The 15,909-nt window shown below is 39.5% G+C and overlaps 1 protein-coding gene across 1 annotated transcript in view; it reads right to left on the bottom strand.

The window, feature by feature from the left end:
* Positions 1–1,215: 1,215 nt before the first annotated feature.
* The window catches only part of LOC117491368 (guanine nucleotide-binding protein G(o) subunit alpha-like), a 29,982-nt gene continuing 15,288 nt past the window's right edge, over positions 1,216–15,909 (bottom strand). The window contains exons 4-5 of the mRNA XM_034141299.1: positions 7,403–7,556; positions 1,216–3,957 (exon numbers count right to left, since the gene is read on the bottom strand). Coding sequence (XP_033997190.1) covers positions 3,770–3,957; positions 7,403–7,556 — 342 coding nt within the window. The 3' untranslated portion in view covers positions 1,216–3,769. The remainder of the gene's footprint in view (positions 3,958–7,402; positions 7,557–15,909) is intronic.

Here is a 15,909-nt window from a genome sequence, read left to right as displayed (position 1 = left end):
GCTTATTAAAATGCTATTAAACAGATCAGCAGCACCGTCTCATTCTGTGTCAGTGTGTTACAATCATAATCCTGGAGGTTGTTTTAGCTACTCACTTTATTTCCAGTTTCTGTTGGCAACAGATTTAGAGAGGTGTTATGTTCGGTGCCAGCGAGCTGTCTGACTAATAACTTTTTCAGGTGTTTAATTTATTCTACAATTTGTGACACTGTCATATACCTACTTTATGTTTACTTTGGAAGTTATAACATTTCTGAGAATACACCAGATTACTTTATTCAATGTTCATTTCAAGCCAAGAAATATCACAAATCCACATTGAATAATTTTGGTATTACTTTTACAGTATCAGTTATTTTGTTATTTAATTGTATTTCTGTGTCAAATGTCCTTGCTAGCTCATCATATTCAGTTATCCTTATAGTCAAAGATGCCCAATTAAGGTTTTTCGGGTTTTCCCTTTCCTGCAGTGTAGGTTTTTGAGCATGTCAATGGTCGGCAAAGGCTATAATCCCTGTGTTCCCTCCAGAGGGAATTTTCTCTCCCCCACACTCCCCCCCTGCCTGAAACCCCTCCATTAGACTCCTTTGTTTACTTCTGTAACATAATGACATCAATATGTAACGCTTTACTAACAATGCTGTTATTTGCTAGTGCTTCAACACGGCCAGCTAACCAATCAGAGCAGACTGGGCTCTGGTTTCAGACAGAGGGTGAAAAGAGGTGCTGCAGCACAGGCAGTATGAGAAAAATAAAGACCTTTTTAAGCATTTAAGCATGGAGACAGTGGAGGCACAAAATACAAATATGAACCTGAAAATGAGCAGAATAGGGACCCTTCAAGTTGAACTCAAGTATTGGTCACGTAACTTCTTTTGGTTCATTTTAGTCAATGAGAGTAGCTGACAATTTTAGTCTTTTGTATCGGATTATATTAAACATTTGTGGCAATATTCTATTCAAAATACACCTTGTCTGTTTCTACCAAGTTCTGTTGCTATCATTTTAAACTTTAAGTTTCCCTGTGTGAGGCCACTGTATTCCTGATATGATGCGTGCAGCACAGGAAACAGAAGTGCTGCATTGAAAAAAAAGGTTGTGGATAAATAAAGCCAAACTTAATAATTACTCGTTGCTCCATGTATTCACGAGTGACACTGTTTCCTAAAAGCAAACAAGCTGAACAAGTGAATGGAATGACTCGGAGGCAAGAAGGATTTTTTTGTAGTCATGAAAACAGTGGCTTTTTAATGTAAACACTACATTCGATTGGTTTTTCCAGCACGGACATCCCACATGAAATAACAACCATTCACTAAAAAGGAGTAGAGGGAGAGAGAGAGAGAAAAAGAAAGCTGCACAGAAAAGCATTCACTGGGTAAAGAACAGAACAGAGGTTAAAATAAAAAACAATGAAGGGAACAGGAACAGAATGCCAAAGAAACAGGTATATCATGTCATTATACACAGTATTTTCTCTTTTCAAAACTAGAAATCAAGAAGGCAAGAAAAAGAGGTCTATATAGATAGATGAGGGATAACATAGATTAGGTATGAACAGATAACAACTTTCCAAATCTACTTATTTTGTGTGTGTGTTTGTGTGAGTGCCTGCAAGTGTGTGTGTGTGTTACGTGAGAACTGTGCTTTTCATTGTAGACCTGGAAGGCGTGTATTAAACTGAAAGGAGACAGAAGAAGGAGAAAGGAGCATGACTTTATACAGCGTTGATGTGTGAACATGCGGCGTCCCTAACTAGCGGACACAGCGAGAAACGTGCTCTCCCCAAAAAAAGTGGTTCATTTCTTCTGAAATAATAAAAAATAGATATCGTTATAATATTATATTTAATCGTTCGGAGTCAGGCTAAAGTGAGGACACGGTTCTAATGCAGGGAAACAGGCAAAAAGGTAAAAGGAGAGGGGGGGGGGGGGGGCACAGTTCAGAGCATTACAACAACACGGGGTCAGTCGGAGATCGTCGTGGTCCCATATCAGCTCGCTGTCAAAACCCTTTGCAAAACAGCTTTATTATTAGAAAACTGAGACATAGAGAAAAAAACGTGTCATAGCTACAAAGCACAAGAAAGACCTTTTGAGAATATATCAGGATCATTGTGATCGTAGTCGTTCATGTTGTAAGACCCTCGCTCGTTGGTTTAATTATTTTTTGTGTTTTATTTTTAACTGTTTGAATTTGTTGTGTTACTGCAAGAATCTTCAACTCTACACGTCTTCTTCCATCCTCCAACACAACCTTTATTTGTATTGGACCCCCTCCATCAGGAACCAACCCTCGCCTCGTTCTGTAGCTGCTATCCGTCTTTTGAGCTCTTTTCTGGTGTATCTTTTTTATTCATCTTTTGCAATTTTTATTAAAACGTTTTCTTTTGTTATCGTATTATCTCAACAGTATCTATGTGAAGCTTTTTTTTGTAGTTTTATGAATGAACTGGTCTCTTTATACAAAGGCTTGAGTATCTCATGCTATCTGTGTCAGGGCTTTAGTAGGAAGAGAAGAGGAGGGAGGAAATCAGGACGACATGCAACAGAAAGAGAGATGGGTGGAGGTGAGAGAAGTAAAGGCATGATGGTGGTGTGAAATTGCAGAGAATGAGAGAGAAAGTGGTATGTGTAAGAAAGGTGATCTATCAATACATTAACTAATAAATTAATCAAAACCCAGGAGGAAGGTTCCTCACATGGAGAATATTAGTAGGTCATAACAGTGTGGAAGGTAGAGTTATGACGTTGTGTACCTGCTTCTAAAAAGCGTAGCTATCTACAGAACAGTACCTCTGTTACATGGCACTGATGGGACATTTAGCACATTGCCTATTGGCTCTCAGACTCGGCCACAACTGACGGTTGGCAAATGGCTAAGGCCTGTAGTGGGAAACAGGAAGCTTTACTGCCTGTTGAATGAAAACTGAATTGGGGGGCAATAAAATGATACAACTTGTTAAAAAAGAAATGTTTTGATTTCAAAAAGGCTAATGTAAACAAAAGACTTACTGTACGCTAAAATTGGTGTTGTCAGTTTCAGCAGGTCTCAAGTTTTTTATTTAATGTTATCGCCAACCTGCCTGGTGATCTTTAGTGCTATCAACATTTGCACACATTTCTGCAAAAATTGTTATTACATAATCACTACTATACCAAGAAAAACAACTAATACACAAATAAGAGGTGTCAAGGTGAGGCAAAATGTGAATAAAAATCAGTGTACAGACTGATAGTCATGTAATAAATATACACACAATCGACAAAAATAAAACAGATTCATAGTAGTAATACAAAAAAACAGCCAAAAAAAGAACAGGTTTTGTTTTTGTTAACAACAAAAGACACAGCGGAAAAGAAAAAGGGAGCAGGACGGGGAGCGGAGGCTTTCAATGACTTTGTTCAAGACGTTTTCCAGGTCGCAAGGTTTCGTGATTTTTTACTAATACAAATTAATTTGCCTGGCAGCCGGCCAAAAATAAACTGGAGGAGAAGTCGGAGCGAGAAGAGACAAGAACTAAAAACATTATATATATATATCTTTTTTTTATATATACGTATGCCTATTTTTTTTAATTATCCTCAATATTAATATGTACCTAGTTCTTTCTTTTTTTCTTTAAATAATCAGCAGAATCATCATCGTCATCATCACCATTTCCACAGCAGTGTCAAAGGAACAGGAACGAGGAGGGGGAGGAGGACAGGAGGGGCGAGAGAGAAGAGGGGACAAAGGCGGAGGACATTACGGGGTGTGTGGGGCGGGCTCAGTACAAGCCACACCCTCGGAGGTTGTTAGCGATGATGATGTCGGTCACGGCGTCAAACACCACCTGGATGTTTCCTGTATCTGTGGCGCAGGTCATGTGACAGTAGATTTCCTTATTTGGAGAGCGGTTCTTGCTCTCGAACTGTGCTTGAATGTAAGCTGCTGCGTCATCGTAGGTATTGGGTCCTGGAGGGAGGAGAGAGAGAGAGATGGAGAAGTTGATAGGTGAGACAAATACAAGTATCAAAATGTACACTACCACGATTTTACGCTATGGCAGAATCCCACAAACAGAGATTAGATTATTACCCTGTGAGGTTTCTAGCATGCGTTTGTTTTAAGTACGAGTGTGTTTTCGCATGCTGAAGACATGTCATTAAACAAAGAAACCTTACCAAACCTCAGTAACACTATGAGAAACTCTCACAGCTATTTCTCACCTTTTAATATCATTATTACTTAAATATATACAGCAATATATATATATAATATGACAGTATTAACCACTTAAATGGATAAAAATGCTTGTCACAGAATCATTGACAAATGCAAACACAATTAACCCATTGTCATAATTACTTATAATTCCTATTTTAACTATAGTTAACAATTTATGAAACAGTAGTGTAGTGAATTATAGTGCGCAGTCATTTTAAAGCATTTGACAGTCAATAAAGTTCAATAAATTGTCATAGTTTTACAACAATTGACAAGGATCAGCAATTCTCCCAATGTTTTGTTGTCTTCCCATCCCCACTGTGTTGCGCACAACACTCACGACAACATAGCGCATATTACCAGAGCCTGCAGATTAAAACACACCGTGCACTTTTTCCAGACCCCAAGACCACTGCTGGAGTCATATAACGGATACAAAAGCAGTGGAAAAACCTCCTGCTTCCCTGACGTCACCATGTGGTTACCTTTTGCCTTCCCCGTGAGTAATGTAAAAAACAAATGGTCAACGTCAGAAAAATGTTACAGTTCAATATCTGGTGGCTTTCTGCCGGGGAGGAAACTCCAGCTTTGGTTTTAAAATAACCTTCTGCCAAGATCGTCATCTGATATCTATGGTGGACGTTGTAGAGTTAGGTCATTTGATATCCTAAACAATTTGGACATTTTCCCAGCAGCAATATTAAGTTACAAGAGAAAAGAAAGAGGTTAGAAAAAGGGGTTTTCCGTAAGAGGTCAATTAAGGTGCATTTTCTTTATCTAGAGCAACAACACAGTAAATTGCTGGAGTAGTCCTTATTTCCATGTTATGATTCATGAACCATAACACCATTAGTTTGACTTTAGTTGCATAGGGTTAAAACACAACTCTCAGAGGCTTCTCACAGGACGTTAGTATGTGATGAGGCAGAGGAAAAGTACTAACATTTCATATAGACTGACTGTGATTATCAAGGCGGTTAGAAAACAAGTAAAGCGTGAATGGATCGTCTGAGAGCTGTTTGTGGGAGAGAGAGCAGGAGACAGCTCTCACTTGCCATCAGTTTCTTCTCTCTTCATGGCTGCCGAAGCGTGACTGTCTCCTGCTCTCTGACTCACAATCCCTTCCTTTTCCCTGCCACATCTGACTGTCACCTCCACGTGAAGTTTTCCTCCCCCTCACAGCTTCTCAGCTGGCGCCCCTAACCCCCCCTCTTCCTCTGTTTATTACAGTAAATCAATGCTCAGGATGCTCTTTGAAAACTGAAGTCACACAGTTCTTTCATCAAGCAACATCAAACATTTGCTTTCGGCTAACACCTGATAATTCACGCTGAGAGCAGCTGCTTTGATTAAAAGTGACACATTTTTCAAAGTGGTTTACAACTCAGTGACAGTCAATGACCGGATCGGTTCTCGCAGCAGGGACAGTGAAAACAAACGTATCTTCACATTTTGTAAAGCTATTTCACTTCATAGATTTAACTGCTGATAATCATTCAAACTTTACATCAGATTTCAGTATTTTGAGGCTCAGAGCCCCATTTATTTTCCTCACGGACGGCAAAAAAAGTCCGACATTATACGATTTAAAATAAAAACAATAATCAGTGGCGAGCTGTCAGGGCCCTCTAGGCCCTCTGTGAGGGCCTAAGATATTCCAAAAAATAATATTTAAAAACATTAAAAAAATATATATTTTTTTTAAAATATATATTTTTTTAATATTATTTTTGTTATATTTTTCATTAGTTTTACCGAAAAAAAACTTGATTTAATAAAATAACATTTCCAAAGAAATAAATCCTTCGAATCTGCCTGTTCAGTCTCTGTTTGAATGTCAGTTACTATAGCGGGCCTCTCTGCGATTCACAGAGGGCCCGCTATAGTAACTGAACGAGAGAGTAATGTCAAATGACAGTACAATTGACCAATCATATCTTCCCTCTAAATGGGTGGGTTTTATTATCGCGGACTTTATGACGAGTTCCGCCCGCTGTGAAACTGTTCTTGTTTCCATAGCAACAACAACTTCCTGTCAACAGCGTGAACTCGCCTTCAAAATAAAAGCATGCCAAATTACACTTAAGACATACAACTGCAATGAAAGTAACAAACACAATGCAATATCATTTTCAATGTCAAAGAACACAAATTGGGTTCACAGGTGTTGTTTTGTGTGGTAGAGGGTCGCTGTCATTGATGCGTTTTGCACCCTGGGCCGTTGTTTTGATATTCCGCTGAAGTATACGCTGTGACGTAATAACGTCTTTTTTTCGAGGGAAGGGGTGGGGGTCAGAGGGCCTAGGTATAAAGCTCACGGCTCGCCACTGACAATAATCGTGGCTTGATATTGAGGAAGAACATGTTTTTATGAACCACACAGCTTCCGGTCTTCCAAGACCCGACCGGACAAAAAGACGTGTTGCAGGCACGAAACACACTACCAATAGAAATACATTGCTTTTCAAATCGTTCTGTGTGACACGACAAAAAGGGGAAAATCGTGTTGGTGAACACGAATCAATAGATGAAATGTCGTGACTATAACACGAAATGCCGTGAGACTGGGTTGTAACACCATTACAACTCACACATGAAACATGACACTTTTTCTGTGGATTAGACAAACGAGGTCAATTAGTGAACTTTTGCAGTGCTGCTAGGCTTGTTTTGTAATTGTTGGACAAAGCCAGGCTAGCTTTCCCCCAGGCTTTATGCTAAGCTAGGCTAACAACTCCAGCTAGGCTATACTATTGAACATACAGGTCTGAGAATGGTATTATTCTTCTCCTCAATTGCTCAACAAGAAATGTATGTTCATAACTGTGAAACTTTCTTTAAAACTGCACAAAAAATCCACTTTTTAAATCAGACTTTTATGTACTGCAATAGTCATCTTGTTTAGCAGATGAGCAGCACTGTAAACCTCTTTCCTCAGTAATGTGAGCGAAGCTAAAACGGTACATCTGTGTTCTTGTCACTTTGTTTTCACATGTTATCCCCTTATAAATTGATTAGTCAATTTATGGTATATCAGACTCTTTCTCTGTCTACATAATTAGATTCATTTTCCCTGGTCGGCAGCTTTTTGTCTTCCCTAAGAAATCAATTCTAAGCACCTGTCACGTTTCAGTGCTGCTTACGTGTTTTGAGAGCTATGCACTTAGGATAACTGTCATCTTTTTCTTCCTACCTGTGTATTCGGGGAAGCAGATGCTGAGTGCAGACTTCTTGATCTTCTCTAAAAACAGATCCTTCTTGTTGAGGAAGAGGATGATGGAGGTGTCGATGAAGAACTTGTTGTTGCAGATTGAGTCGAACAGCATCAGAGACTCATGCATGCGATTCTGTGGAGGAAGTATGAAGAAAAAGGGGGAGGGAGAAAGGAAGAGATTGAAATAAAAGAAGGATGACATTGAGGAAGGAGGAGAGAGGAGAAAGATGCCAGGGAAGGGACAGAGAGTGAGAGAGAAGGGAACAGTTATAATCAATCTAAAAATAGACTGAGGAAAGGATCAGGCCAGAGTTCAAATTTGTTTTTACTTAAACACAAAGAAAGAGAGAAAATTGCAACACCCCAGCTTCTTTCTCTCTTTCCGGTTAAAACTTTTGCAATAGAGAGAAGAATATTAAATAAAACATTTTCTAAACGAGTATAGTGCTTGTGCTTCTCTGATTAAATTCAGTACAACTTTACAGACAATGCTACCACATGTGGGGTGATTCATTTGTCTCACTAACACCAACAAGAAACAGTGCAACCTAGCATTAAATGAAAAATATGCACACACACAATCATTAGGTCAGGAAAATAATCACACACAATATCAAGATACTTATGTGGTGCTTTATTGTCATTTGTCTTATGTATAAATACAACGTTCAATAAATTATCACAGCAGTGAGCGAGATACAGCAGATATATTTTACTTACAGTGCTCAATACAATACCCCACCCACACACTTACATACACACACGCACAATAAACAAGCTTGTAGATGTTGCTGTATGACCTGTACAGTATATATTGGTTGGTATGGACAGAGGGGTTAGATAAAGTGGGTAGTGGAGGGCTGAAGGTTAGAAAAGCGACGGCAGTAAGGGAAGCTAAACGCGAGGACTTTCAGCAGCTCATACTCGGACTCCTTTATTCGACACAGGTTCATTACGGCCACGCGCCCTGCAGCTTTCTCAATGCTCTCCCAGTCCAGAGCAGGATCTCCCTGGCTGTGCGGAGGCTTAAGTGCTCATTATGTAGAGTGGCAACTAAACATAACAAACAACGACTCGGAAGCATTTACAGGCAAAACTCTACTTGTACATTTGAAGCATAAATAAGTAAGCAAAAAGGGAGCTCATTCGAATCTCCAAAATTCAGTCAAGACGGTTTGGCTACTTTTTGGAGATTTCAGAAATGGTTTATATTGCAGAGGCATTGAATTGGCACATGGTGCTGACTCTTCTTTTGTGCCACCACCTGCTGTCCAGATACATAAGGACCTTTGTTACATGAATAGACCACTGATTGTGTTATGTTACAGTTACCCGTACACCGACGAGCCTGACTTCAGACCACAATACTTACAAATCTCTCTTTCGCTGCAGCTTATACAGTAGGAGAGTATGATTTATGGCTGGGATTGGCGGGGACATAAACTACGTTATCCTCGATCCTCTCTGGTTCGCTCTGATGTTATATTTCACTTGTTAGGATTCATTTGAGAGGTTTAGGTGTTAAGGTTACATGTACAGCACTTTGGCTCGACCAAAAATCGCTTTTAAATGTGCTATATAAATAAAACCTGATTTGATTTGATTTGAAGGTTGGCACGTGGAGGACTAATAAGTGGGCATTTTTTGGTCCAGTAAACCAACTATTATAATAAAAAAAATCAAGAAATTCCAATTGAAATTGCCACAATTAGGGGAGGATCTCACAGGGGCTGAGTTAAGTCATTTGAATAAAAACATATATATATATTTTTTTAATCACTTCTTAATTGTTTATTAGGTGACTTTAATAGTGTACACATTCTGAAGTTCTACCCAAAAAGCTACTCAATTTAATAAGGTATGCTGTTGTGATTCATAGACATTATTTAAAGTATGCAAGAAATAGTAATGCTCCTTTAAAATCTATTTAAAATGCATCTAATTTGCTACTGAATAATCCGTGGAGCAGAAACGTGGATTCGTCCTGTTCTCTGCGCTGCCTGAGGTTAACACAGGCATGAGAGAAGCTAGAGGAGACAAAGCTCCAACAGTACGCAGCCATTGCTACCCCGAGGGAAAAAAACAAATGTAGGCATATCCTTTCAGCTGCATGTGAATTGGAGCTTGCTAACCTACTGTGGATACAAAATTAACCAGCCCATTGTTCCACAGCTCATGTCGACTGCTGGCTGCTCTTTCAGGCAGAAAAATAAGTACATGAATGTAGAAAAATAAAAGCTTTCCACACCGTAACCTGCCCTGCATTAAGTGAGGATGATGATCGACAAAATGATTCAGTAGCAGGGCATTTGGGACGGATAATTTGTTTAATGTAATTTAGTGCTTCTATTGGTTCAGGTTCTACTATAGTGCAAACGTTAAAATAGTGACAACAGTTTGTTTTTTCTTTTCAGTATACTGCATTCAAAATACCCTTGAAATGAAAGCAGAAAGGCTCAGCATGTCAATGGGAAATATTCTTCTACAGTATGGACATTCCCATTAGTGGAAAGCGAAGTTAAGAAGTGCATTCAGAGACTGCTTTTAGATGATCTTATTTGTACATCTTTACGGGACAAACCATTATGATGTGATTTCTGCACAAAGATGATTTCTCATATAATTCATTTCAGAAGAGAAGATTACAAAGTAAAAAGCCTGCAGCAGCGGCCGGCTTTATGTTTTGCATAAGAACCAAAAAACATCCGAGGCTTTCTGGTTGGATATGGGGGTCTTTTTTTGCATTTATAAGTCCCCTGGGTGTGCTAGTGCCTTCAGTGTATATGCGTGTGTTGAGAGCCTATGTGTGGAAAGGGTAGACCGGTGCCTTCTGGGTAATCAATCCACATATACTGTCTCCAACACACACACACACACACACACACACACACACACACACACACACACACACACACACACACACACACACACACACACACACACACACACACACACACACACACACACACACACACACACACACACACACACACACACACACACACACACACACACACACACACACACACACACACACACACACACACACACACACACACACACACACACACACACACACGTAACTAAATACTTAAACTGAACTTAGTCGGTAAACACACACTTATACATACAAGGAACATGGAGAGAAACACGGACAGAAACACACACACAAAGCACGCTGATCAACAGTTTGTGGATCTCTAATTGTTGGCACAGATGTGGTAGGAAGGGTCGGTGACGTAATCTACGTTGAAAAATAAATTGCCTTGCTGTATCAGTGTGGGGGGAAAAGTGGTATGAAACAAATGCCCTGCTCATAAATAATGAAAGAAGCAGAGAGCACTCATAACAGCAAAGCTGTAAACACACTCAGCTCAGTCTATACAACAAAGTCCTGAGGACAAACTAAGCTCAGTCCCTACAGTATATGTAAACTGTTGCTTATAAAGAGATGAGGAAGGCGCTCATGATATTTACCTGGTATTTAATGTATCTCTTTGGCTTTAATGTCAATGCTCACACTTGGACAGTTCCCACACATTGCACACAACACTTTTCATGGTATCTAAACCACAGTTCAACCCTACAGCAGCTTTGGGACAACTTTACTTACTGCTATCGAGCACAAATTGGGGTTAAAACAATAGTCACAAGGTCGACATTCAAGTCCCAGAGGATGAAATGTACTCACCAGCACACCTCTCTCTCAAAGCTCACCTTAAGAGAGAGAGGTGGACAATTGTGATAATGCACTGTGCAGCGCCATACAATGGATGTGGCCCCAGGGCCCTTCAAATCAATGCTTCCTTTGAAGCATTATCTGAGAATGGTTGAGTCAGAACATCTCTTCTGGTAGCGCTTCATTTAAAGTGATTTTATACAAGTCCCTTATACGCTATGAGGGCTTGGGGAAATCAATCCTTACATACGACTAGAGGTGACGTCCACTGGGAAGAAAAAGGAGGGACGAAGAAAGAGCAACTTCCTCGCTACAATTTCCAATACAAACTAAATATTGAAGGTAGAGGTTTAAGAAAAGAAATGATGCAGCTCTATTTAGTACAACTAGTACTAATAATACAATCTCCATTACAATCTTCTATAGGCACCAAACTGAAATGTACTCAAGGCCAAGGCACTAATGACGCGATTCCTTTGTGACATGGAGAAACCCTTCAGTTCTGCTGTATGAACTTCTGTTTGGTAGTTTTCAATAAAATGAGAAGCAACCATTGCTCAAACCAATACTGATGCTGCATAGCTCAACAAATGACACAACAGACAATGTCTATGCCTAAATGAAACATCTCTACAACATATAAAAAAATCAATATTTTAGCTTTTTCCAAATGTGTTATCATATTTCTTAAATCCTAAACTTATATGAAGCGTCTTTGAAATTATTCTAATTGCATGAGATTGAGGTTGCAGAAAAACAATGAAAACAACTATAGTCAAATTGGAATTAAAGCGGGCATATTCAGACAACAGCCTTGTTTAATATGTGGATTAATAATACATTTTCCGAATGATCTACTCTGACAATCCCTCTCCTCCCACAGGTTTTGAGTGAGGCTTTGCTGCTGACGAATTGATGCTGAAAAGAGCATGTTTGCTTCTCTAAGGACAGGACGAGATGGACACTGTTATCCATTTTTTATACTTGTTGAGGCACTAAGCAAGGCATCAAGCTGTTTGATAAGGAACTACATGATGGACAATATTAAACCAATGAATAAGAAATTAGACTTATTGTGATTATATAAAATGCATACGGCTATGAGAGAATACAGAAAATCTAATAACAATTTGAAAAAAATCTAGAAATACTTTAATTAAAGGTGGGGTATGTAATTTATTTCAGAAACACTTTTTGTTATATTCCATGGAATGCTCTTAACATCCCGATAGCAATGAATACATTAAATGCTTTGACAATAAATACATAAAAATATTTCATCTGTGGAAGCGGTAGTACTGTAAAAAGCACGACCAATCATCTGAGCCGGCCTGGCTAAAATAACTGGATGGCCTACCTGCCTGTCAGCCTTCCATCTGTGCACAAACTTATCTCGTGCCCTCATTGGTCATGTGCGCGTTTGTGTGTGTTGGAGGAGGGGCTCTATAAGGAAGTGGCAGATTTTCTCCGGTTGTGTATTTTCAAATTCTAGCGCACTCAAGCTGGTTTCTCCAAAATTACCTACCCCACCTTTAACTAAAGTTATTATAATGTGTTTTTATCATTCTTATTTTGGACATTTCTCTATTTTGAAAGTGTATTTGTCTTTCAGTGACAGGTCCAAGCCTGTTAGCAGGCTCAGCAAAGGCTATAATATAAAAAAGAAACATGTTTTATTGTGAATTTCATATTCACCTCACATAATTAATTAAGTTTGACTTCATCTAACAATTCTACAATGTATGCTGTTCTATCTTTTTGAGTAATTTGATGATTAATGTCAGACTGATCAAATACTGATTATTTTGGAGCTCTGTAGTTAACAGTGCACAGCTAAGTGCAACAAATACAGCCAGACAACGTGCATCTCATCCCAATAACAAAAGAAAACAAATAACACAAGCTACTTTGCACAACACCTACAGAAATTCAGTTGTTCTTGCTTTGAATTTCTTCTTGGTAGGCTGGACATACCCGTGTCCAGAGTTAAATATCGCATTCAATAATAATCCTAAGAGTATCTTTCAAACATAGACTGAGTTTTAATTCAACTTGACCTGATTAAGTACAGTTTTACATCTGCCCTCCATGTGACTAAGGCACAAGTCCCATGCAAAGGCGTTTAAATGAAAATGTATGGAAAATACAGTACATTGTGGTATTGGAGTGATTCTCATGATAACAGCTGGTTGCACTGCTAGTTAACCTGTAATGTTGGCTGCAGTTAACTAGCAATCAATCTAGTTCTTTGAGTAAGGCACTACTGTATGTACAAGCAAGTCTCAGATGGGAACGGTGTATCCCTGTAGCAATGGCTGAAGGAGTTCTGCACAGTTACTGCAGTTGGTTCCTTTCTAGGTAAAAAAGGCAAATACATTTAAAGAAGTCTCAACCAACCAATCAACCAATTCATTGTTTAAGAGTCAAGTTGGACCAATAGCCAGCCTTTTGGGAAAGCACTACCTATCATATCATGAAATGACAAATAAGGGCCATCCTCTGTGGTACAAACTGGTAAACAAGCATCCTGCATCAATTGGCTGACATTTAGTACAAGCCACACCCCCGAAGGTTATTAGCTATGATGACATCAGTGACAGCATCAAAGACAAACTGGATGTTGTTGGTGTCTGTAGCGCAGGTCACATGGGCATACACCTCTTTGCTGGGCGACTTGTTCTTGCTCTCATACTGACACTTGATGTAGTCTATTCCCTCCAAGTAAGTGTCTGGACCTGGGGAGAGAGACAAAGAGACAGAGATGACATATAGTGGGAGTCAGGTGAAGGCTACAAAGCTGTTGTCATCTGTATTTTTAAATCAGTGGGCGGCCCTACATTACCAGCATCAGCAGTATTGTTTGTTTTTTATCAAAACATAACCTTGGACTTTCTAGCTCAGCACACATACTGCTGACTGCAGACACTTTGATAAATATGAAAAATTGAAAGATGACAAATGAATTGCGATTAGAAAAAATGCATGTATCGGTATTGTTGGCAGTGTGCCTGTTTTGAGAATATCTCCAATGTATCATAGTCTTTTAACAGCCACATTGTGACAGAGAATGAGTTCCCAGAGCCAAAAGGGTGGAGCCATTATTCATACTGTATACCGATACATTTTACAGAAGGGCAACATCTGCATTTGGTGTTTTAAATCTAATCTATAGCTTTATTTGATCAATGTGTCTCTAACATCTACTTGGCTCTCAGCCAGTAGCAGAACTGTGTTTGTTTGTCAGAATAGGCACGAGGTCTGGCCATGTCAAAAGGATGAAGAGAGTGGAAGAAGAAGAGGAGGAAACCGGTTTAGAATCCTAATGGTGTCTTTCTCAGAGTCTGGCTGTGCTCTCACTAATGTAGCTTTCCCACAGTCTTGCTTCGTCTGTTTTCTCCTCTTTCCCCTCACACTCTTCTTTTTTCAGTCCCTCTTACATTCTGTTGTTTCCCCCCCCCCCCCCCCCGTATCATCTTATTTTCCCCTGCATCTACCACACTCAAGCTTTTCTGCTTTGGAAACCTGGTTTCATTCACTCAGTTACTTTTTGACTTCTTTGTTTTGTTCCAGACTCTGAGCCTATCGTCTCTTTTCTGCTTCCTTACATTTTCTGTTTCCCATTACGTCTATTTATGCCTCCTATCCATTTATCCTTCTTCAAACAACCCCTTTGGCTATTTTCTCAGAGAAAATTTGCCTTTTTTACGGATAATTGATCTCTTTGCGTATTTGCCGCCAAACTCACCTATTTCTCTTCTCCCTAGGATTTTTTCACAGGGCTCATAAGAAATGTTTTGAGTTAAATATGCAGAGAACTCGTGCTGATACGATAAAGGCCAGACCCCTGATGCATCACAGTGAAAATGTGCACTGACACATTTTTGCTTAGTACATCTTTGGCCTAAAACATGTACGTTTCAAAGTGAGAACTGGTTGTCTTTCCTAAATCTGGTACTCTTCAAATGTCACAGAGCCTCCTAGTGTCCACACCACTATACAGTATAGTATTTGAGTATCCCTATGAGGTGCATGGATATATACCAGAGTACTCGGGGAAGCAGATGGACAGTGGTGACTTGCTGATCTTGCGTTCAAAGAGATCCTTCTTGTTGAGGAAGAGGATGATGGAGGTTTCGTTAAACCACTTGTTGTTGCAGATGGAATCAAAGAGCTTCAGAGACTCGTGCATGCGGTTCTGCAGAAGAGGAAAGGGTTAATTGGGCTTTAGAAAACATTCTTCTGTATGACTATTGATCATAAATACACACTTAAAAGTACAAACCAGACAAGTGACAACATTTGTGCAAATGTTTTCAGAAAACACATGCAAACAGATGAAGAACCCATACTGCATACACACCATTGAAACACAAAGAGGAACTGAGTAAATACAAAATGAGAAAGCAGAACAGAAGTACTGAGGGGTTCCTCATGTCTGTGGACACAGCATTTCCTGCTGCGTGTGTAGTGTTTATTTGTGTGTGAGTGCTTGTGTGTATCAAAGCATCATTAATAGCAATTATTAGTAAGCTGGGCGTTTCAGCTGTGTTAAACAAAGCCATGCACTTCTAGCTTCAAAGCTGCTGCGTTCTTTAACTGTAGGATGGTACCATGACTCAATGATAGCTTAAAGGTAACCTGTGGGGTTTTGACCACTAGGGGCACTGTTGAGCAATGCATTAAAGAGGAAGCTCTCTTTTCGGAGTGCATTAGGTATTCTGCAGCGTGTGCTTCAGGACATAACCTGCTCACAGTGAGCAGAGGTTTATGTCATCTGCAGAGGCAACAACACTTTTTAAAGGTAATG

Source organism: Trematomus bernacchii, unplaced genomic scaffold, assembly GCF_902827165.1.
Source record: "Trematomus bernacchii unplaced genomic scaffold, fTreBer1.1, whole genome shotgun sequence".
NCBI classification, from domain to species: domain Eukaryota; kingdom Metazoa; phylum Chordata; class Actinopteri; order Perciformes; family Nototheniidae; genus Trematomus; species Trematomus bernacchii.
This window is presented reverse-complemented; position numbering and strand designations above follow the sequence as displayed.